The sequence below is a fragment of the Mus caroli genome, chromosome 2 (genome assembly GCF_900094665.2).
Source record: "Mus caroli chromosome 2, CAROLI_EIJ_v1.1, whole genome shotgun sequence".
Taxonomy (NCBI): domain Eukaryota; kingdom Metazoa; phylum Chordata; class Mammalia; order Rodentia; family Muridae; genus Mus; species Mus caroli.
Genome location: NC_034571.1, coordinates 113,272,383 through 113,296,964, shown reverse-complemented (window position 1 = coordinate 113,296,964; position 24,582 = coordinate 113,272,383). Strand labels below are relative to the sequence as shown.

The window sequence follows — 24,582 nt, the reverse complement described above, 5'->3', positions numbered from 1 at the left end:
GCAGCTTGTAGAAGAGTTTATTTTGACTTATGTTGCACAGGGAGAGTCCATGACAGCAAGGAAGACATCGTGGCATGTGCTGAAGTGGGAGGCCAAGAGAGATCACATCTCAACAGCACACAGGAAGCAGAGCAAGCAAATAGAAAACCCAAGTGAGGCTATCACCCAAAGCCTGCTACCGATGACATACTTCCTCTAGCAAAGATGTACCCCCTAAAAGTTTCATAACCTCCCCTCACGGTGCCACCAACTGGGGACCTTCTGTTCAAACAGATGAGCCTATGGGGGGCAGGCATTTTCATTCACACTGCCACAGTGGTATGACAGGTGTGAGAGGAATGTCACATGATCTTAAGGAGGATACACTCTAGTAGGGAAATACACAGTCCTGCTTGAAATACCAAGGCACATCCCTGAGGATGCAAAGTAGGGTACAATTATTTGTGGGGCAGCCTTTCAGAAAAAGGCAAAATCACTGCCAGTGGGTACTGGGAGGTTGGAGGTGTCAGGTTAGAACTTTCCATGGAAAAGTAGGGCTTGGGTTGGGTCTGGAAGGATGGTAAGATCTGTATGGGTGGAGGCAAGGGACAGTATTGAGGCTAAGGAAAGAGAAGGCAGAACGGTGGCAGTTGCAAGTAGGTAGTAAGTGTAGTGAGAGGCTCTGATGCTGAGGAACTGAGACCACCCCAACAACAGCAGCAGCAGACAGCCGGGAGTCTCCAGAGTCTCCAGAGCCATTCTAGCCCATGCCTAGCTGCCATACTGGAGCCTAATGCGAAAGGAAGAGGCAGTAATACTGAGGTGTCTTTATTTAGAACCTTTTGTTAAACCTGTAAGGGTTTTTTTGTTTGTTTGTTTTTTGTTTTTTGGCATTCATTTTGATTTTTAAAGACAGTGTATTGGAATACTATTCCTTTTGGTTATTGGTCGTGCCTAAGACAAGTGCCAATTCCTGTGCTATTCTAGTCCCAGCCCTGTGCTCTATTTTTAAAGTTCACCTGTGGGATGTGGGTATTTATTCCATTTTCACTAATTATAGCTTATTATATTCACTTTATAAATATTCTTTGGTTAGTAGATGGTTTTTAATAAAATACAACTAAAAGGAGTAAATTTGACTTTGAAAACTGATTTGGTACTTTTGAATCTAAGAAGCGTGAAAGAGGATCTTATCCTTGTGCTCTGGAGTCACTCTCAGGGGAGAAGAACTTTCCACAGCCCTTGCCCATGGAGTGTCTGCAGCAGAGGCAGCCATACCCACACTGTTGCTGACAGAAGGTAACCCTGAGAGTGCCAGGCACTGCCATCCACTCGGGAATTGAGTTGGGCAACTCTGCTGCTGCTACAGTCGGAGTGAGCTTGCTACATAGCCTGAGGCAGGCCCCACACATGGGCCTCTGAGTAGCCCTGCTCCAAGTCAGGCCACTCCCTGAGCTCTTTCAGGGTCTGTGGGAAGGGCAGTGTTTTCGCAGAGTGTGTCAACAATACATCTTTAAATGTATAATCTGAAATCTTATTTTTGATTATTTTTTTTGAGACAAGGTTTCACAATATAGCTTAAGCTAGTCTACAATTCTTCTGCTTCAGCTTCCTTCACACTGGGATGACAGGAGTGGGCCATGGCACCCGGCTAAAATCGTAAAACCTGAAATTGACAGGTCATCAGTACACTAGAGATAAGTGAAATGTCATTTTCCCCAGGGAAGCAAATCAGATGGCAGCGCAGATCCACAGAAGGCCAAGAAGGTAGAGCGGTCAGGTGGCTCCCCTTACTCCACCAGAGCACCTGCTCATCAGCCCACATGGACTTCCCAGTCCTCACCAACGCGCAGAGACAGCTTCTCCAGACGCAGGGCAGATGTTTCGGCACAGTATGTAAAAGCTGCAGGCTGAGCTCTACCATCTAAACAGCAAGAAGATAAAAAGATGGTTTGTGAGAAACCAGGAGAAAAAGAAATCTTGTTTTTTCTTCAAATCTGACACGTTATCTGATGTTCTCAAATGAACATCACTTAGGAAAACCTGGAAGCACGTTTATTCATGAACTCTGTGAATGCTTTAAAACATGAAAAGTCTCATTGTTTTGAATATATTCCTGGTTGGAGAGACACTAACAGGAGCAAAGTGATTTATCTAAGAAAAGCAGTAGGTGAAATTCTTCACAGTAGAATTTTATTCTGCTCCTAGGGCTGAAGATGGCTGTGTACTGGCTGGTTTTATGTCAACTTGACACAGGCTGGAGTTATCACAGAGAAAGGAGCTTCAGTTGAGGAAATGACTCCATGAGATCCAGCTGTAAGGCATTTTCTCAATTAGTGATCAAGGNGGGAGGGCCCCTTGTGGGTGGTGCCATCCCTGGGCTGGTAGTCTTAGGTTCTATAAGAGAGCAGGCTGAGCAAGGCAGCCTAAGCAAGCCAGTAAGGAACATCTCTCCATGGCCTCTGCATCAGCTCCTGCTTCCTGACCTACTTGAGTTCCAGTTCTGACTTTCTTTGGTGATGAATAGCAGTGTGGAAGTGTAAGCTGAATAAATCCTTTCTTCCCCAACTTGCTTCTTGGTCATGATGTTTGTGCAGGAATAGAAACCCTGACTCAGACAGGCTGTAACCTATTACACACTAAGAAACACCAGAGGGTTGAAGAGATGGCTCAGTGGTTAAGAGCACTGACGGCTCTTTCAGAGGTCCTGAGTTCAATTCCCAGCAACCACATGGTGGCTCACAACCAATGGGATCCAATACCCTCTGGTGTGACTGAAGACAGCTGCAGTGTACTCATATAAATAAAATAAATAGATATTTTAAAAAGGAAACACTACAATACTATTATAGGCTTCCACTGGTTTCTCTGAGTACACATTAGCTGTGGGAGAAAGAGCCACTCAGGATGAGAGGCAGGGCAGTCTGCTAAATCTAGAGCAGCGATTCCCAGCCTCGCTAATTCCTCATGTTGTAGTGTCCCCAACTATGAGATTATTTTGTTGCTACTTCTTTTTTTGGGGGGGAGGGTCGAGACAGGGTTTCTCTGTATAGCCCTGGCTGTCCTGGAACTCACTTTGTAGACCAGGCTGGCCTCAAACTCAGAAATCTGCCTGCCTCTGCCTACCGAGTGCTGGGATTAAAGGCATGTGCCACCAGGCCCAGCTTTGTTGCTATTCATAACTGTAATTTTGCTACTGTTATGAATCCTAATGTAAACATCTGATATGCAACCCCTGTGAAAGAAAATTTGTGCCCCACAGGTGGAGAACTGTTGCTCTAGAGACTCGATTACTCAGAAGGACAGAGATGGCCTGAGTTTCATACAGTGTGACAGTTTGGGAACAAACCATCTCTTTTTTTGTTGTTGTTGTTTTTTGTTTTTTTGTTTTTCAAGACAGAGTTTCTCTGTATAGCCCTGGCTGTCCTGCAACTCACTTTGTAGACCAGGCTGGTCTCAAACTCAAAAATCCGCCTGCCTCTGCCTCCCGAGTGCTAGGATTAAAGGCGTGTGCCACCACCCGGCTAACAAACTATCTCTTAACTGCAGATATTTCTGTGCTTATAGCACAAACGCTGCAGTAAGAAGATGTTTGCTTACCAGACAAGTGGGTAGTCACAGAAGATGGCTTCTTCTTAAGGCCTAAGACCATGATCTGCTCCACGATGCACTTGCTGGGGTAATGACCCTTCTCATCGGCACACCTGGAAGGATACAGATGGTATTAGGAAAAAGAGAGGGATGGGGCTTTAGTTGGTCTCCAGGTCAGTATCTCTACCCTGAGAGTTCTTGTTCCTATGGAGTCATGGTCCATGTAGGGGCCATTTTCAGTAGGACAAAGAGATCGAAAACAAATGATTCCCTGTGACAAGCACTAGGTAGTCAGGGCCAGCTCAATCTCCCTAAACTGCACAAAAGATAGAGTGTGGTTTGGATGTTACAATCAAGCTACAAGAAACCAGATATTTGATTCATTGGTACATGGAGGAATGAAGGTATTAAGGAGTACTTAAACTGAATAGTTTTATTTTGGGGGCAAAAAAGATAAAGGTAAAAAAGGAGCTTTAATGGTCAGTGATTTAAAAATACAAATGGCCTTCACCATTCATTTATTTAAATAATGTCTTAAATACTTTTTATTACTTTTATTTTAGGAATATAAAATTGGCTGTGTGTATGTAAGTGTACCACATGCCCTTGGAGGCCAGAAGAGGAGGTGCAGATCTCCTGCAGCTGAGTTACAGACCAGATGGATGCTGGGGACTAAACCTGGGTCCTCTTCAAGAGCAACCAGGGTTCTTTAAACCAAGGCCGTTTCTCAAGCCCCTAGACTGAAAACTTGAGCTATCATTCATTTACTTGAAGATGCCAAGAGGTGAGCATAGTCTAAAAGGAATCACAGCTCATAGCTGCCCTCACCTGTTGGTCAGAACACTGGAGCAAAATAAGAACTTGCGGTGTAAGAACTGGTCCTGGTGGAGGTACTGGAATGAATGGCCGTCATCAAGATACAGCTCTCCCACAGCAGAACCCTGTGGAGTGAATTACAGAGGATCTGCTACTGGCAATAGTTTTATAGAAAAGAAATGTCATCTTCCAAAGGGAAAGAGTAGCAGCTGAAAATCTCTGAAAAAAATCTGAAGAGCTGAGCATTTGAACTGCACAAAGTTACACATACGTTCCTGACATAGTCAATGTCCAATCACTCCGGAGTAGACATGAACAGGGTGGTTACATAAGAGGGCCACACAGGGGCTGGTGAGATAGCTCAGCGGTTAAGAGCGCGGACTGCTCTGCTAAAGGTCCTGAGTTCAAATCCCAGCAACCACTTGGTGGCTCACAACCATCCGTAATGATATCTGATGCCCTCTTCTGGAGTGTCTGAAGACAGCTACAGTGTACTTACATATAATAAATAAATAAATGAATAAATATTAAAAAAAAAAAGAGGGCCACACAGAGTAAGGCTTTGTTGAAGGACACTGAAATATGAAGCATAGTCAGTAATGACTTCTGTGATAATGCTATCGCAGAACGGGTCAAGAACGTTTACAGAACAGAATTGAAGTTGGAAAAATATCACAATATAATAGATGGAGTCAACTGTCTCTAGATGCCCTCGTACTCTTTTGCAGTCAAACACTCCAGCCCTCTGCACAGCAGGTTAGTTACTGACGCTGGTGGCTGGAGGCTGGGTCTCTTGACTTCCGCAGTCATTCTGGGATCCCACATGGATCCTAGAGCATAGTTTGCCTGAAGAAGACAAGCTTCAATAAAAATACATGGAAAAGAAGATATAGTTTACTTAGTTCACAATATTAACATAACTAAGTATAACTAGAGGTGTGTAACCACAAGCTTCGCTTGGTTCAGAAGACACTCGCAACACTCCCAAGCCATACTCAGGGGGACTTTAGATATTTGAGCTGCCCGATGAGAGTAGAAGTTACTGAATGGGTTTGGGTAGGCCCCAAATAGTTAAGACACATTTTCAATGGCCCTCTTCGGGAGGAGACTGAGTTTCAGGACTAGTCTATGGGGTGGACTGCATAATAGTTGTTTTCCAGTAGCAAACCATGCCAACCTGAGAGGTGGGCATTGCTTCCCCCAGAAACTTATTTGCATCATTCCTGGATCTCAGAGTTCCTAAGAACAATGCCAGGAAGGGCAAATTTCACAGTAATTCACAAGTGACAGCCCCTGATTTCCAGATAAATATCAGAAACATTGTTTCATATGAGATTTATTACTTTTTCTTATCCTCAAAAGCCTACCATTGTAAAGAGATACAATAGGAAAAAAGGGACTGGCTTTCCAAATACCTGAGTGCTTAGGGCAACCCGGAGCCCATAAGGGGAGTCAGCCATCCAGCCAGTGGACTTTCCCACAATGGTCTTTACTGGTAGCACACTTCCACCTCGTTGAAACACTGGGATCTGTAACACAGCAGCACTCTCAGGAATGACATACTATACAGACTACAGACAACTCTCCAAGTAGGACGTTTAAGTATTTCACTATATGAGACCCATACTCTTTACTCAGTATATAAACTCAAGCAAAGAATATCTGTGGGAAGAGAAGTGGCAAAGCATGGGGACTGTGAGATGAAAAGAAAATGGATCAACTGAAAAATGGTCCATTAAAAATTATTTATTTGGACATTTCAGCTTGGAAATTCCAGAGAATGGTCCTGACCAAAGTCCATCTCTTGGTCAGTACTTAACATTTAATAAAGCTCTCTTTAAGTTTGCCCTCCGGTAAGTGTTTACTAACTGTTATTTATACTCATTTTGCATTTTTGTAATCGTTTTGTGGGTATGAGGCACATGCATGTCATAGCATGTGTATGATGCTCAGAAGACAACTTTGTGAAGTCAGTTTCTTGTTCTACTCTATGTGGGTTCTGAGAATCGAACTGAGCTTGGCAAGCTTGCATGATAAGCACTGAGCTAACTCACAGGCCCCCAAATCATCCATATTTAAAAATATTGGGGCAATTACCTCCACCCCCCAATTTATTATCTCTACCTGTCTGCCTTGGGTTCTGTTGCTGTGATAAAACATTGACTGGAGCTGGGCGTGGTGGCGCATGCCCTTAATCCCAGCACTCGGGAGGCAGAGGCGGGCGGATTTCTGAGTTCGAGGCCAGCCTGGTCTACAGAATGAGTTCCAGGACAGCCAGAGCTATACAGAAAAACCCTGTCTCGGGAAAAAAAAAAAAAAAAAAACATTGACTGGAAGCAATTTGGGGGAGAAAAAAGGCTTATATCATCTTACATCTTACAGTTCGAGTTAACACAGGAACTCGGAAACAAGTCCTGAAGCAGAGACCACTGAGAAAGCCTGCTAATTGGCTTGCTTCCAGGTTCACTCCAGCTGCAGTCCTTATGCCTCCCAGCACCGCCTGCTCTGGGGTGGCACTGCCCACAGTGACCTGGGCCCCCTGCATCAACCAACAACCAAGGAAATGCCACACAGAAATGCCCACAGGCAGCTCTGATGGAGGCACACCCTCAGCTGACTCTAGTTTATGCCAAGTTGACAAACTAATCAGCACATGGGCCTTGCTACTTTTTCACTGACACATGAATTTTATTCTAACTCATCTTGTTAGAGGCCCAACTTACCTCTAAAGACTTATTTTTTCAACTTAACCAGAAAGGGCATTCCATTTTAGACCTTTAACACCCTTGTCAATAAAGTAGCAAGCATGTTACTCTAGAGACTTGCTAAAGAGTGGATTTTTCTGTTTATGTAGGTAGGTGTAATGGGACTTGTGGAACAAAGTGTTTGTCTGTCTGTGGAGATGACTTCTGTTGGTTTCTCCCAGTGTCTGCACACTTTTGTTTCTCTGCTTGTATGAGTCAGCTGGATAACAGACCCAATTCTGTGGCTCAGAAAGCATCAAGGGAACTTCAAGGAGGCTCTGGCCATGGTTCATATCTATCAGTCTTTTGGAATGGCTCTCGGCAGGAGAGCCTGGTAGGTAGGTTTCTTACCTCTGGTAAGGAGCTACCCAGATCACGTAAGTGTGCTTTTCTCTGAGTAAAGTGTTAGTAAGGAGAAGAGGGTGAGAACAGGTGTGGTTTTGGAAGAGAGAGTGGAGTGGTCCAGATATGCTTCCCCACCCCTCATTCACAGGCAGCAAAAAAGAAAGCTAGCTCTCTCTTTGTTTTCCCTTCCTTCCTTCCTTCCTTCCTTCCTTAGAACAACATGGTAAGTTACAGTGGAATGGGATGCAGACTCAGAGTTCAGAAAACTTACAGGAGGTGGGAGGGATTTGTCATAGTTCTGTCACAACCCAGTGGTAATTCTGGACAAAAAAAAATTTAACATCTCTGTCGGTTTCTTCATGTGTAAATGGATAAGAACAGCCCCCATAGACTCATATTTGGATGTCTGGTCCCCAGGGAGTGGCACTATTTGAAAGGATTAGAAGGATCGGGGTGTGGCCTTGTTGGAGGAAATATGTCACTGGAAATATGTGGGCTATGAGGTTTCAAAAGCCCCAACCAGGCCCAATGCCTCTCTTTGCTTGCAGACCAGGATGTAGCTCTCAGCTCCTTCTCCAGCACCACACCTGCATGTTGCCATGCTCTCTGCCTTGATGATAATGGACTAAGTCTCTGAAACTGTCAGCCAGCCCCCAATGAAATATTTTCTTTTGTAAGAGTTGCCTTGGTTACAACAACAGAGCAGTGACTAAAACAAAGGGATTAGGGTAGAAGATTGCTAAGATCTCTGTCGGGTCTGAAAGTTCATGTGAAACCAGATTCTTTATAATGAAACCACTGGTGACAATTTGTAAAAAAAACACCACTATTCTATTAATCTTCATTCTATAGGGTCTATGGTCACGCTTGTGACTCAGCCAGGATGGACACCTTGATTCTAATTTTATTTATTTATTTATTTATTTATTTATTTATTTATTTATTTATTTATTTTGTTTTTCGAGACAGGGTTTTTCTGTGTAGCCTTGGCTGTCCTGGAACTCACTCTGTAGACCAGGCTGGCCTCGAACTCAGAAATCCGCCTGCCTCTGCCTCCCGCGTGCTGGGATTAAAGGCGTGCGCCACCACGCCCGGCTTGATTCTAATTTTATAACTGACACATTCTCTTGCCCAGAGACCCAGAGACACACCTTTGAATTTTTTGACAATTTATTCAGCATTGTGGTGCCCACTCTTTCTCTTTTCAGTGTTTCTGTTCTTAGATACAAGTGTAGATATACAGGAGAGAATTGTTTATCCTCAATATTTCATGCCAAGAGTCAGACTAGGGGCTGGTGAGATGGCTCAGTGGGTAAGAGCACCCGACTGCTCTTCTGAAGGTCCAGAGTTCAAATCCCAGCAACCACATGGTGACTCACAACCATCCGTAACGAGATCTGGCGCCCTCTTCTGGAGTGTCTGAAGACAGCTACAGTGTACTTACATATAATAAATAAATAAATAAATCTTAAAAAAAAAAGAGTCAGACTATATGTATTTTTAAACTCTTCACATATCTTAATGGCTTTATTGATATATTCATATTCTTCAAAATTTATAATTAGAGCATATAATCAAGCCACTTCAGTATATTAAGGTATGTAAGTAACTATTGCCACAATCAATTTTAAAGCCCTCTCAACACCTCCAGACTCTCTCCATGGCTTCCTGCATCTTCTCCCAAGCACAGCCCAAGGCAAGTACTATTATAATGTATTTTCTCTATATGCACAGTATGAGTTATTACATCAAACACTTACACTCTTGGTTCACTTTTTACAGAAATACATTATAAACGGAATGTTTGTGTCTCTCCATTCATATGTCGAAGCCCCAACCACTGAAGTGACTATTATCTGGAGACAGGCTCATAAAGATTACTCTTGATATGATAGGAATAGTATCCATACAAGAGCACTTTCTTTATTTTATTTATTTTTTTTTGTGGTTTTTTTCGAGACAGGGTTTCTCTGTGTAGCTCTGGCTGTCCTGGAACTCACTTTGTAGACCAGGCTGGCCTCGAACTCAGAAATCNTCACTTTGTAGACCAGGCTGGCCTCGAACTCAGAAATCTGCCTGCCTCTGCCTCCTGAGTGCTGGGATTAAAGGCGTGCGCCACCACGCCCGGCTACGAGCACTTTCTTATCTTAAATTTATCTTATTTTATGTATGTGTTTTGCGTATATGTAGGTATGTGCACCAAATGTGTGCCTGGTGCCTGTGGGGATCAGATACAAAATGCTGAGTCACCTGCAGATGGTTGCAGCTACCATATGGGTGCTAGGAACCAAACTTATGTTCTCTGCAAGAGCAACAGTGCTTTGAACCATGGAGCAAACTCTTCATCCCCATTTACAAGAATGCTGTTCCCTTACTCTCTCCATTCCATCAGCTCCTACATGCCAAGAAGAAATATTTCAGAAGGATATGAGTCAGCCGGCACTTTGAAGTATGGAAAGATAAAGGTCTGTTGTGTCTGTTGTCTAAGCCTGCCAGGCTGTACTCTGAACAGACTAACACAGCTAAATAGGGGAAAATAATACTCTGGAAATAACTTACAGTAGCCAAGGTTACTGGAATCTTCACAGTACACCCTCCTTTCCAATATGCAAATGTCTTAGAGTCGTACCAGACCTGAAAAGAAACCAACTATACTGAAAGAGGGCAATCTCTCGTCTGTGAAGCCCGCACCCACCCACTATCTCCTTTTGCCCTTTAATAAGCTGCAACCCCTGGAAGGAAAGAATAAAAAGAAGTTTAAGTAGATATGATTAAAATTTGTGGGACAAGATGGGAAAAACATACCCCATGCCCCGTGTGTGTGTGTGTGTGTGTGTTTTACTGGGAATAGAACCTAAGCACTCTCACATCCTAAGGAAGTGCTTTACCACTGAAGTGTATCTCCTCCCCTCTTTTATTTGACATGGAGTCCTACTAAGTTATCCAGGCTGTCCTTGAACTCACTATATAGCCCAGGTAAACCTTGAACTTGAAATCTTTCTGCTGGAATTATGGGCCCATACCAGCAGGTCCCACATATTATTCCTTTAAGAAAATCCCAAAGCATGCATAAAGCCTGGTGTTGGGTCCTCAGCATATAATAAACTGGGCATGGTATTATATGCTTGTAATCCTAGGTGGGAGGATTAGAAGTTCAAGTTCATCGTAAGCTTAAAGGCTAGCCCAAGACACATGAGAGCCTATCTCAAAAAGAAGAGAAGGGAGAGGAGGAGGAGGAAGAGGAGGAGGAGGAAGAGGAGGAGGAGGAGAAGGAGAAGGAGAAGGAGGAGGAGGAGAAGGAAGGAAGGAAGAAAGGAAGGAAGGAAGGAAAGAAGGAAGGAAGGAAGGTAGAAAGGAAGGAAAGAAGGACGGAAGGAGAAGAGGAGGAGGTTACCAAAGGGGTATAACTGATGAACTAAAGACCATTCCTTGTTTATCGACATATTCAAAAGTTAATTGCTGAGCAATGTACTCTTGTGCTAGGTGCTAGACACGTATGCAGTTACGAGCTGTCCGGGAGTGGAAGATGAGAACATGCCTTCGTGGTTCTCACAGTCTACTGACTTGCAAAAGCTTCATGCTTGAGCTGATGAGATGCCTCAACAAGCAATGGTAAAGACTAGATACCTGTCTTTGTTCTCCAGAACCTTCAGAAAGGTGGAAGGAGAGACTGACTCCACATAATTGTTCTCTGACCTCTACATGCATGCTGTGGTACGTGAGACTTTTCCATCACACACACGCTATAAATAAACTGACTTAACGCTTGTAACCATAAGTAAGACAAAAAATTGAAAACACAACAAAACACAGGACAGCACATAACAAGCAAATCAATCACTACAGACAGGAGAAAAAGCATCAGAGAAGAAACAGACTGGAGGAAACGCACAGAAGCGGGATTACTCATTCCTACAGCATTGTATTTGGGGGTGATTATGAGAATTGGAGACAGGGTGCAAACTCTTATCTGGGAGCCCTAGCAAAGGTTAGTTGGTGAATTACCGAAAGGCATCCCACAAAGTAACTAGGTGTGAGAAATCCTCTACCTTAAAGCACCCCATCTCCATGAGGACTCACACATGACAAAGTGTGAAAGTAAAAAACATCCCTCAGGCTGTCACCCATTCCTCTTCTCCACCTTCCCTATGTTAAGTTTGTCTGAGTACAGTTTCATGACTGTGGAAAACAGTGTCTGAGGCAAATTCATAACTGCATGCTGAAGCAATTTCTTTCCCAAGACGGAAGCAAGCAGGAGAGCTGGAAGACACCAGACACATGTCTGTTAACTGCTCTTACCTCATCTGACCCTGGCAGGAACACGTCAATCATGGCGGTCTGTGGGTCTGTAACTGGATGAACCAATAAAGCACTTCCTAAAAAATGAAGGGGAGGTAAAGCTGAGTATCATTATAGGAAGTTGGAAAGGCTCCTTTCCCTTTGTTGAACTCCACTGTGCCCTTAAGATCACCAGACTGTGATCTTCTGTAAGGCGGAGACAATGGTGAGCTGAACAAATAATTCACCAGACAGAAGCACTGGTAGATCAAGGGCACAGGCTCAACGAGCTAATGGATCAAACCCACTTGTGGCCTTTAGGATTGTGGGGCAGGGGCCCTGTATATCACAGTCTCCTGCATTTATTTGTTTTTGTTTTTTGTTTTTGTTTTTTGTTTTTTGTTTGAGACAAGGTCTTGCTACGTAGCCAAGAGATACCTGGAACTCGCTCTGCATCCTGGGGTGGCTTTGGGAAGATCCTTCTGCCTTACCCTTTTGAACGCTTGAGCCACAACACTCAGCTCCACAGTTTCATTTTCTGCGTAAGTTCTGGGATGCCCACCATCAGGAAGCACCGCATCCTCTCACGTGCTTCATGGTTTGCCAGGCATGCCTCAGGTTAGAGTGAACTGCGAAGTGATGGAGAAGTCTGGGCTGTGCAGCTCCTCAGGCCTTTACCGTTGCAGTCTGGACCTCTCTTAAGGAGAGCCTGGAATGTTACTCTTGCTTTCCTATTGGCATCATACATGTGTCAAGCGCATTTATTTATGAGTTTGTTTTAAAGGTTTCCAGGGTCTCACTACATAACAGGCACCTTGAACTTGTGAGCATTGAATTATAGGCATGAACTGCTATGTCTATCTCAGATTGTTTCTTCTAGTCAATAAAGATTGAGTTCCAGGTACCATGCTAGTTTCCAGGGACATTTACATGAATAAATAAAACTAAGCTCCTATCTTCATGGAGTTTGTGGTAAGTGAAGAAGACAGATATTAAAAAGTAATTACAAGTGAGTCAGAGTTAAAGCGGAAAAAAAGGTAAAAGTACAAAGCAAAGTGAAAATTACCTAAGAAGTAGGGCAGGCTTTGAATGGACAGGACTGACTTTGAGTGGGGGGTATAGAATTGGAAGCAAGGATTAACCAAAGATGCTTCTCCAAGGCAGTGACGACTAAGCTGAAGCCAGATGTGCCAGGGCTTGAACACAGAACCTTGTGCATGTTATACAAGAACACACCCTCAACTATATCTCCAAGGGTTCTTGTTCCTGATATTCTTATTATCATCATTATCATTATTTACATTTGGAGGGTTCCACTATTTAGAATGGAATTGATTCTTTGGGCCCCAATTTCTAGCCTTGCTTCTTGAGCTTGATTCCTAACACAATAAACTTCCACGCTTTAGATTGCATGGTTGATCCTCATTAAAGAAGCCCAGCTAGGTATTATATAGTACATGCATGAAGTTTCAGAAATTTGGACCTTGATGAAGGGGATTACAAGTCCAAGGATAACCTGGGCTACAAAGCCTTGTCTTAGGTGAAAAAAAAAAAAAAAGCAAACTAAAACAAGGTCTACTACTGCAATTCCATGTTTTACTATAACCATCTGGTCTACTTTTTTTTTTGTTTTTGTTGTTGTTGTTGTTTTTTGANACTTTGTAGACCAGGCTGGCCTTGAACTCAGAAATCCGCCTGCCTCTGCCTCCCGAGTGCTGGGATTAAAGGCGTGCGCCACCATGCCCGGCTGGTCTACTTTCTTATACTTACCTTCCCTGTAGTAGTCTCGCCAGGCTTTAGAGGAGTGGGTCCTAAACAAAACTCTCAGATCATATTCATCAATATGATGGGTTTATTTGGTATTAATAAGAATAATATGGTGAGGGCTACATTACAACAGAATAGAGCTACAGTTTCATTATTACATTAAAACTTTGGTGAAGGGTGGCAGGGTGGAGCTTAGCTGTTGTAGTGATTGTCTAGCATGCATGCTGCTCAGGGTTCTATCCCCAGCATCAGATGTGGCGAGGCATATTTGTGATCGCAGCACCTGGGATCAGAAATCAACCTCATCCTTAGATACAGAGTAAGCTCCAGGCTAGCCTGGGCTAAATAAGACCCTGACTCAAGAAAAAAAAATGGTGATGGAATCTCTTTTATTTTTATTAGTTGTCTTTCTTGGGTCTAGGAGATTCTCACTAGAAAATATAGTAACAACATAGTTACAGAATTTATCACAAGTATAACTGATCTATAAATACTTACCCAGCATGTATTCATCTTCCACAGCAAAAGTCTCTAAGTCATCAGGAAATTCAACCCACAGAGGCCTAGGAAAAGGAAACAGAACTTGCATTTAAAATATTGTTTTATTATTTTTGGTGTTAAATGTTTTACTAGAATTTTTAATGTTTTTTAGTATTATACCTCCCCAAAAGGAATTGGAAAATACAAAGAGCCAAGATTCTTTCTCCTATGACCAGAGAGTTTATGAGCAGTTGCTATGGTTACTTTACATTTATTATGTGAAAGAGCTTTCTATCAACTTGAATGTCCTAGTGGAATATTGAGACATCTCTTGTGTGTCACACTCCTGTCTGACTATTGAGTAACTACCTACCACTGCTGCAGGCAGAAACTAAGGCAAGTCTAAATGTGTAATGTTTCTTTCTTTTTTTTTTTTTTTTCAAGACAGGGTTTCTCTGTATAGCCCTGGCTGTCCTGGAACTCACTTTGTAGACCAGGCTGGCCTTGAACTCAGAAATCCGCCTGCCTCTGCCTCCCGAGTGCTGGGATTAAAGGCGTGCGCCACCACGCCCGGCTTTATTTATTTATTTTTTTTAATTTGAAAATTTTTTTTTTTTAGACTTTTAAAATTATTTTATGTGTATGAGTGTTTTGCATGCATGTATGTATGTGAACACGTGCATGACTGGTACCTGTGGATGTCAGAAGAGGGCATTGGATTCCCCCAGAACTGGAGTCAAATGTAGTTTGAGGCACCATGTGAGTGCTGGGAATTGAACTCAGGTTCTCTGAAAGAGCAACAAGTGCTTACCAGCTGAGCCAACTCTCCAGCCCAATATTTTTTAATAAATGAAATGTGTATTTACCAGCCTTTGCAACACTATATTCTGTTTCTACAGACCGGTAAGAAAGCAGGTGTCTCTAACCCTGGTAACAAATGGTAACAAAGTGTCTCTAACCCTGGATGATGACTAGAATTACCAGGAGACTCCTGGTCTCAAATAAGTTTAGGAACTGCCGACACATAATGTTTCCATCTCTCGGCATATACGAGTACTTTAATCATGAGAAGTAGGAATCTAGTCAGAGGCAGCACCACAGGCAGCACCACAACAGGAAATGAAGCTGACTGAAACCTGACTAAACATACAGCTTTTGTTCTCCTTTCCCAGCCCCTCATTACCGAGGGGATCTGTGGCTTGGCTGCTGGAGCTCCTAATAAGGGTGCTCTGTTACCTCATGACGGGCTGAGAAGACATGTGCGCGTGGTAGAACAGAGAATATAGATAGGGCAGGAGGGTGTAGCGCTGCCTGATGGCTTCCCGGATCAGCTGAGTGTATTCTTCCCCAAACAGCCAGGGTTCTCGTCGCTTGGTGTTCATGGTGGCATGGCCTCGGAAGAAGGGCTGGTAAGCTCCAGCCTGGTACCAACGCACAAGCAGCTCTGCCTCAGGATTGCCAATGAAGCCACCCACATCAGCTGGTTACACAGACAAAGACCAGATAAAGAAACCACACTTGTAACCAATAATGTGCTAAGGTAAAATAAGGCCTCGAAAAAGAGAGGAGACACTATGTGCATACTAAACTCGACAGGCAAACCTATGGCCTCAAATAGGGGAGTCTGAGCCCTGAACACCAGCCAGTGATCTCAAAGAATGCTCTGTGATTTCTTCTTTCCTTCTTTCTTTTTTGTCAAAAGGTCACAGGCTTTTCATTAAGAGCAGTTGTCCTATGTGTTCTGGATCTTCCATTACTCAGAAATTACAGTCTCCCTGGTTAGGAGTGTTTCTGTGTACCGAAGGAAAGGTGGCTGGTAATGTATTTCTTTGGAAAAGAAAAGCTAAAATAATATCAACCACAGAGCAGCTTTGGGGGCTTAGGTAGAATTTTCTGCTCACCCCGTGTGCAGGACATGTATTTCTTGCCTGTGGACCAATGTTATGAAGACACGTATATCCAAAAAAGTGTTATTAATTTGTTTTTATTCTTGTAGAAGATAAAAAATCAATCAGACCTGCATCTAGAATATACTGGAGGCAGTATATTCTGAGCACCTTCATGTTGGTAACAGCTATTAGCATTGAATTCTCAGGACGAGGGAAGGCAAGCCACCAGACATGCATTTTAACTACATCTTTTCTAAGAGCACATCTTTTGTGTGTGTATATGCGTGTGTGTGTGTGTGTTCATGTGTGAGGAGGCCACAAGACTTCAATGTCTTCCTCAGTCACTCTCTATTTTATCTTTTGAGACAAGTTGTCTCATTGAACCTGAAGTGTATTGATTGTCTAGACTGGCTTGTTAGCAAGCAACAGGAATCCTTCTGTCTCGTCCTCCTCAGCTCTGGGATCACAGGCATGTGCCATTGCATCTGGCTCTTTTACATGGGTGCTGGGGTTCATAACTGAGGTCCTCATGTTTGTGTAGCAAGCACTTTACTGACTGAGCCATCTCCATAGTCCGTCTGTTTTAGACAGAGTCTAGCCAGACCTCAGAGGATGTAGTAGCTCAAGAAAATCTTGAAACCTATGATCTATTTCCACATCCCGGTCTGGATCATAGGTATGTGCAATCATGTGTGTTTTTATGTGGGGCTGGGGATCACATTGAGGGCTTCTTGTGAGCTAGGTAAGCCTTAGAGCAACTGAGCACATCTTTTTTTTTTTAATTAGATATTTTCTTTATTTACATTTCAAATGCTATCCGGAAAGTTCCCTATACCCTCCCACCCGCCCTGCTCCCCTACCCACCCACTCCCGCATCTTGGCCCTGGCATTCCCCTGTTTTGGGGCATATAAAGTTTGCAATACCAAGGGGCCTCTCTTCCCAGTGATGGCTGACTAGGTCAACTGAGCACATCTTAAAGAAAAAAAAAAAGTTAAATCATGCTACAGAATCTTACATCTACTGAGCACAAAATATCTGTAAGGCTGATTCTCTTATTCCCTTGGCTACCCTGCTGCCTGTCACACCCCAGGCCTTGAGCATGCTAGGCTAGCACTCTACTGAGCTAGGTTGGCTTTGGTTTTCCAAGTTGGTTGCAGTGCTCTCATGTTTCTGGAACACTCAGTTACTGTGTCTCTGGAGGCAGTGCTGAGGGAACGAAACATCCTCCACCTGACTTTATGCCCTCAGCTCAGACAAGATATGTATAAGATTTAAACAAACAAACAACCCAAGTAAACAGAATCTTGCTATGTAGACCCAGCTGTCCTGCAGCTTGCTATGTAGACCAGGCTGGCCCCAAATTTGTAGAGATGCTCTTATCTCTGCCTTTAGAAGGCTGGATTAAAGGTGTGCACCACCAGACTGTGCAGTAGGTTTTAAAATGGCACTTCTGCTCTCCTCCTGTTTTCTTCCCTGCATTCATCCTTGCCCCAACAGGCTAGTGAGCACTGAGGAACCCCATCTCTCAGTCCCTCCTGCTCGACGCCTCAGGCCAGCAGCCAGCTTACCTCCACAGAAGGAGATTCCCGAGACACTGAGGGTGAGTAACATCGGGATGGAGATTTTCAGATAGCTCCATTCTGCTGTGTTGTCTCCCGTCCACACTGCACCTAGATCACCCATAATGAGGCACTGAAATACATACAAGTCTTCCAATGCATTCTATTTCATTTAGACTCCATATTTGTAAAATACAAAAATAACAAAAGGGGAAACAGATTTCTCACCTTAAACAAATTCTGATATTTCTGCAAAAGGTATCAATTTTCTAATGTGAAAAAGATATTAAGATCCATAAAACACTGGGTAGTGGTGGCACATGCCTTTAATCACAGCACTCAGGGAGTAGAGGCAGGCAGATCTCTGTGATTTTGATGCCAGCCTGGTCTACAGAGCAATATCCAGGACAGCCAAGGCTATAGAGAGAAACCCTATCTCAACACAAAAACAAATAAAAAAATCCCCAAACCCAAAACTATCTTAGGGTTTCTACTGCTGTGAAGAGACACACGAGCAAGGTAACTCCTATAAGAAACAACATTTAATTGGATCTGGCTTATAGGTTCAGAGGTTCAGTTCATTATCACGAAGGCAGAAGCACAGCAGCATCCAAGCAGGCGTGGGGCAAGAGGAGCTGAGAGCTCTGCATCTTCATCTGACTGTAGCAGGGGAAAGCTGACTCTTCTGCACTGGATAGAGCTTCAAAGCCCACCCCCACTAATTCTTTACATCAGCACCTAAGCTCTTAAAATAGCTTTGATTTTAAGACCCAGGGCCTTAAAATAGCCTTCCTGCTACAGAGTGGTTAAATTGAACCAGATCTGTAAACCAGATCCAGTCACAAATGACCCTGGCAAGAAACAACAGCCAGACCTATTTTAAACCATACTGCTAAGTGGAACAGGTGGTTAAAGCAGTTAAAGGTGTATTTCCCTGGTTTTTACAAGTCAAAAATAGGATTAGAGATGACCATGCCAGAAAAATGAATGCTCTCAAGTCACTTTTCCAACAAGTAAGGACCATTTCTTTAGTATGAAAAAAAGAAGTAAACTTGATTGTGGTAGTTTGAATAAAATGGCCCTATAGGCCCACAGGGAGAGACACTATTAGGAGGTGTGGCCTTGTTGGAGTAGGTGTGGCTTTGTTACAGGAGGTAGGATACTAGGAGGTGTGGCTTTGTTGTGTCACTAGGGGTGGGCTTTGAGGTCTCAGACATTCAAGCCAGGTGTAGAGTGACTCTCAGCCCTTCTCCAGCACCACATCTGCCTTCATGTCACTGTATTTCTCACCATGATGATAGTGGACTAAACCTCTGAAACTGTATGCCAGCCCCAATTAAATTTTTTCTTTATAAGCATTGCTGTGGTCATTGTGTCTCTTTACAGCCATAGAAATCCTAACTAAGACATTGATGATTTTTTTTTTTTTTTTTACTGTTTTTGGGATGTAGGAGGGAGACAGGGTCTCATGAAATCCAAGATAGTCTTGGAGGATGACCATGAACTTCTGTTTTTTCTGCCTCCATCTCTGGAGTGCTAGGATTACAAACATGCACCACCTTGACTGGGTTTATATGATGCTGAGCCTTAAACCCAGGGCCTCTTTGCCTACTAGGTAGCCTTTTTATCAATTCTACGTCTTTTTACTCATAGTTAAAATATACATGTCAGAACACATAATTTTTTATACTGTAAGTTATAGGACTATTGAAGAGGAACATAGTGTCAGCATGTATCATAAATGGTATACAAAGGAAAAGGATGGGTAGCTACATTGTATTTTATAATGTGAGCTATTTCTTACCATACTTTTGTGATCCGGCAAAGAAGGAACGTGAAAGAACAAAGGGCCTCTCCTTCCCCTTAGATCGCTGTATCAATCCTTCTGCAGTAGCCATTTGCTGTAAGTCAGTCAATGGAGAAAGAATGGAAAGAGGAGACAGGATGAGGATATCATGCCAACATGCTCAATAGACTACTGACACGAGCAAGGTAAACAGTCGGAGGGACTATGAAATGGGAAATAATAAACCCACCAAGTCTTTTTGATGATACAATGAATGACATTAATTTATCTGGTGAAGATGGAAACATTTATTAGATTCGGAATATCAATGAAGTAATAGTAAACAGAAACAGGGGTGCAGATGAGAAGAGTGGCTACCCAGCATGCCTGAGGCTCAGCACGGCAGAAAGTAAACAAACATCACACAACAAAACAAAGCACCAGCCTACCATTTATTTAGTGGTACAATTGGTAGGCATTTTACAATATATTCCCATATGATCTGCACAATAATCTGTGAGTCAGATAGTTTTCATTGGTAAAAAATAAATTCAGAGATGTTAAGTGTCTGCTTTAGCCTACCTAAGAAATTCCTCAAGTAACCGACAATTAAAGCAAAAAGCTTTTAGAAAAGCATTATAGTATCTGAAAAAGGTTATATCCAGCCAGCAGCTCCCATTAGAAAATAGTGACTATGGGAGACCTATAGCCATGCAACCACATTCCAAAAATAACAAAGACTCATAGGTATAAATTAGAGTAAGTGACTCTCAATCTTTGGATATGATTAACAAATAGACAACAATTATACCATCTTTTCTGAGAAGGCTGAGCACTCTAGGAGAGCTTGCACATTTAAAAAGTATGGAGTGATGGTCTGAATGAGAACAGCCCCCATATATTTAAATACTCGCCTTCAGTTGGTGGAACTGTTTGGTAAGGATTAGAAGTGTGACCTTGTTAGAGGTGGTATGTCACCAGGGGTAGGCTTTGAGGTTTCAAAAGATTTATGCCATTCCCAGTGTGCCTCTCTCTTAAAGCCTATGACTGTAGATCAGGATATGAACTTTCACTGTTCCTTAACTGTGCCATCATGGTCTCTAATCTTGTGAACACCCAATGTAAATTAAATGCTTTATTTTATAAGTTCTTTTGAAGCCTTGTCTACAAAGTGAGTTCCAGGAGAGCTAGGGCTACAAAGAAAAGCCCTGTCTTGAAACAAACAAACAAACAAACAAACAAACAAACAAACAAACAAACAAGGTACCTTGGCCATGGTGTCTTTTCATTGTAATAGAACCTAAGCTATATATTTATTAAAATACACACAAACACACATTTGTTCACTTTTTTAGAAGATTTTTTTCCTTTTATGTGTGAGTGTTTTGCTTGCATGTATTATGCGCATGCCCTGCCCATGGATACTAGAAGAAGGTTTTAGATCCCCTGGAACTGGAATTACTGATGGTTGCTAGCCACCAAATAGGTACTGAGAACTGAACCACTGAACCATTTCTCTAGCCCTTTAAAAAATATTTAAAAATGTATGTATAAGTGAGTGTATACTCCCTGTGTGGGTGCTTCTGAGGAAAGTGTTAGATGCCCTGGAGCTGGAGTCACAGGCTTTGTGAGCTGCCTGACTTAGGTGTTGGGAACAAACTCAGGCTGGCTGGAAGAGCAGGAAGCCCTCCTAAGCACTGATCTTAACCATCACTCTAGCCACTGTCTGCCTTTTACTTTTGTGACAGAGTCTTGTTGTATGGTCTAGGCAGGCCTGGAACTCATTATGTAGGCCAGGTAGGCCTTGAATTCACAGTCCCTTCGTACTATAGGTAGATACTAGGATTGCACATGTATGCCACCAAACTCAGCTAAACTAGCAACAGATGGATACTTATGAAATTTTAAAACCTTGCTTTAATTACATTCATTAACACATTTGTAGATTGCCTGTGTCAATAAACATCCTTTAGTAGTTCACAATATTTAAAATTTTATCAGGTTTATTGTGGAAGGAAAAGGAATCACAGAGAGGAAAAATAAATTGGCTGTAATCTAAGACTCTCTGCAGTTTACAACAAAGACACACAACAAACATGCATAGCACACTTAATTATACAACTGACTTCCTGTTTAAAAGCAGGCCACATGAATCTATTTGACTTCTATTTAGACGTCTTACCTGATAAAATCCGTAGATGTTGTGAAGTTCTCTGTGTTCCCAGTTGCCATAATGAACAGCACTCTTGTGCATGGTTAGCTCAGGCCCTCTGAAGACTGAGGGCTCATTCATGTCATTCCATAGGAAAAGGATGTCCGTAGATCCCTAGGAAGTGAATCGGGGTCATGAGAATCCTCCCCCAGGATGACGTTAATAGGATAGTATCCCTGATCTTCTTTCCTTTCTTTCTTATTTATTTTTTATGCTGTGAATTTTGTCTGTTTTGTTCAATAAAAATCCCATGAACCGAGAACAGTATCTAACCCAAAGAAAGCTATCAATAAATATTTGTTGATAGAATGTTGCACTTTATTGTCTACAAAATACACACTGCCCTGCAAGTTCTCTCCAAGACATCTTGAGAGAATACATGCCAGAAAAAGTGTGCGCATTCACCATTAGGCTCTACATCGTCCACTATCTACTATAAATCTTCACTTGATGTTATCCAAAGAGCTGAGAAGAAATCTCTGCTACAATTCTTAACTGAAAGCAATTATTACTATACATGAATTGTTTTTTTTTTCCTCTAATACTCTGAGTTATCTGTTTGTTAACATCTTACATAGTTTGTGTTCTAGTGAACATGGTACTGAAATTCTTTTTATAAAATTCCTGGTCTCAGCATTTGCCTTCCATTACAGGGAACATCAGCCAGCTCATTCTGTTGTTTCCTAATGCCCTGTCTTTCACACGGTGACCTACTAAGTCCCAGCTTCCTTCCAGGACACCGCAGAGACCTTACCCACATGGTAGATGATCCTTCCAATGCTTGGGAGTGGCCTATGTATTTCTTTATGATTCTTTACCTTCAACTATTTCTAAGCATATGCACTGTGTGTGTGTGTGTGTGTGTGTGTGTGTAAGCGAGGGAGAGGGAGAGGGGAGAGGGAGAAGAGGAGAGAGAATGTAGAGTCTCTCTATTATGTAGTTCTGGCTGTCCTGGAACTCACTATGTATACCAGGCTAGCCTTGAATTTACAGAGATCCATCTACCTCTGCCTCCCGAGTTCTAGGATTAAAGATGTCCACCACCATGCTTAGCTTCTAAGTAAATGCACTTCTAAGAGTAAAGCTGTCTAGTTTTCCAACATTTGCCTGCAGTCTTCTTTAGCACTTCTAAGGCAAATATCAGCAAGCTCTCTTCTTCTCCTTCTCATTGTCTTTCCAATTCTTCTTTTTCTTGTTGTTGTTCTTTTTCCTCTTCTTCTTGTCCTCCTCCTCCTCCCCTCTCCTCCTCCTCCCTTTTCTTCTTCATGTAAAGATATAGATAATGTACATGTCTATCTTTGTGTATTATAAAACCTCATTAATACTCTACTCTGGCACAGTATTGTGAAAGCAGCCACACACAATGAAGTGAATGACTATAGGCATATTTAGCTAAGGACTGTTGTCTATACTGCTCTGTTTTCAAATCTCCTAATCAATGATGCACAAAAGCAAATGTCTTGTGCTTAAGAGCTGAGCTTGGGAGACAAATAGACTTGAATCAAACCTTGGGCTCATCCCTTAGTAATGGGTGACTTTATGGGTTTTTAAAACTCTTCACACCTCAATTTTATTATGTGTGAGGTTAAGATTTAATTCAGAGTGTTTTATAAAGAGGAAATGGGGTAATGCACAACAAATGCTTAAAACAGCAGTTGGTCTGGGGTTAGGCATTACCATGACTGCTGCCATCACCATAATGGTGGAACACGAGTCTCTAATGTGACTTCTCCAGTTCTTTTGTGGTTCTATTAAGATTTTAATTATTATATTTTACTTGAACAATACATTATGGCTTATAACAGTTCTTTTCAACATTCCTAATGCTGTGACCTTTTAGTAAAGTTCCTCATGTTGTAGTGACCCTCAAACATAAAATTATTTCTTGTTGCTAGCTTTTAACTGCAATTTTGCTATTATTATGAATTGTAATGTAAATATCTGATATGCAGGTATCTGGTATGTAAACCCTGTGAAAGGGTTGTTCAACAACCCCAAAGGGGTTGAGAACAACTGGTAATATCCACTTAATTGCTGTGTCAATATATATAAAAGCTACATAATAACCAACTAAGCAACTACCTTTTCCTTTCATTATTTCAGGTTGTACTGGCTGGTTTTGAGTGTCAACTTGACCCAAGCTGGAGTTATCACAGAGAAAGGAGCCTCCCTTGAGGAAATGCCTCCATGAGATCCAGCTGTAAGGCATTTTCTCAACTAGTGATCAAGGAGGGAGGGCCCATTGTGGGTGGTGCCTACCCTGGGCTGGTAGTCCTGGGTTCTATAAGAGCAGGCTGAGCAAGCCAGGGGAAGCAAGCCAGTAAAGAACATCTCTCCATAGCCTCTGCATCAGCTCCTGCTTCCTGACCTGCTTGAGTTCCAGTCCTGACTTCCTTTGGTGATGAACATCAATGTGGAAATGTAAGCTTAATAAACCCTTTCCTCTCCAACTTGCTTCTTGGTTATAATGTTTGTGAGGGAATAGAAACCCTGACTAAGACACAGGTTAACTAGGAAACAGTAAAAGAATAAAAACCAACCTGATAAACAGGAAAAGCAAAAAGGCTGGAATACCACTCTCTGACCTTGGGGTTGGTGAAATCCAGATAAGACGAGAGACCTGCAGAGGCACAACAGTGGGCAGTCTGTCAAGAACAGTGGTGTTTACAGTAAGATGTGTGGTAAGGAAGATCTGCGATGTGAGAGTCAGATCATCAATGGACACCTTATGTCAAATACAAAGGACAACTGAGAGAGGCACGGTCTACAAGGGAGTGAAGGTAATCTTTAAAGTGACAAAATTTAAAACTTTTAACACAGAGGCTCAGGGTGTAAAATGTGTGTGTTGTTTTTATTTTGATTTTTTTAAATGTTTCTTTAAAGTTTCCTTTTCTTACAAGCAGTAACCAGTTCTCTTAACTCCCAGTTACCAGCCCAGGCCCTTTCAAAGGTTTCTCCCAGCCATTCCTCCCAGCCCCTTCAAACATTTCTCCCAACTGTTCTAGCCTATCTGCTTAGCCTGGCTTCTCCTGGCTCAACTCTCTCTTCTCTTCTCTTCTCTTCTCTTCTCTTCTCTTCTCTTCTCTTCTCTTCTCTTCTCTTCTCCCTCTCCCTCTCCCTCTCCCTCTCCTCCCT

General features: G+C 42.5%; 1 protein-coding gene across 2 annotated transcripts in view; it reads right to left on the bottom strand.

The window, feature by feature from the left end:
- Positions 1 to 24,582, bottom strand: part of Ganc (glucosidase alpha, neutral C) — a 58,001-nt gene continuing 33,419 nt past the window's right edge. Inside the window, exons 13-24 of one of the 2 annotated variants that reach the window (XM_029484480.1) lie at positions 23,988 to 24,067; positions 21,418 to 21,561; positions 19,254 to 19,350; positions 17,459 to 17,560; positions 15,237 to 15,480; positions 14,019 to 14,083; positions 11,775 to 11,851; positions 10,035 to 10,109; positions 5,802 to 5,915; positions 4,399 to 4,511; positions 3,580 to 3,683; positions 1 to 1,903 (exon numbers count right to left, since the gene is read on the bottom strand). In XM_029484480.1, the coding sequence (XP_029340340.1) occupies positions 1,794 to 1,903; positions 3,580 to 3,683; positions 4,399 to 4,511; positions 5,802 to 5,915; positions 10,035 to 10,109; positions 11,775 to 11,851; positions 14,019 to 14,083; positions 15,237 to 15,480; positions 17,459 to 17,560; positions 19,254 to 19,350; positions 21,418 to 21,561; positions 23,988 to 24,067 (1,325 nt within the window). In that variant the 3' untranslated portion in view covers positions 1 to 1,793. Of the gene's footprint in view, positions 1,904 to 3,579; positions 3,684 to 4,398; positions 4,512 to 5,801; positions 5,916 to 10,034; positions 10,110 to 11,774; positions 11,852 to 14,018; positions 14,084 to 15,236; positions 15,481 to 17,458; positions 17,583 to 19,253; positions 19,351 to 21,417; positions 21,562 to 23,987; positions 24,068 to 24,582 lie in introns of those variants that run through there. The other variant, XM_021182437.2, reaches the window with a different exon arrangement.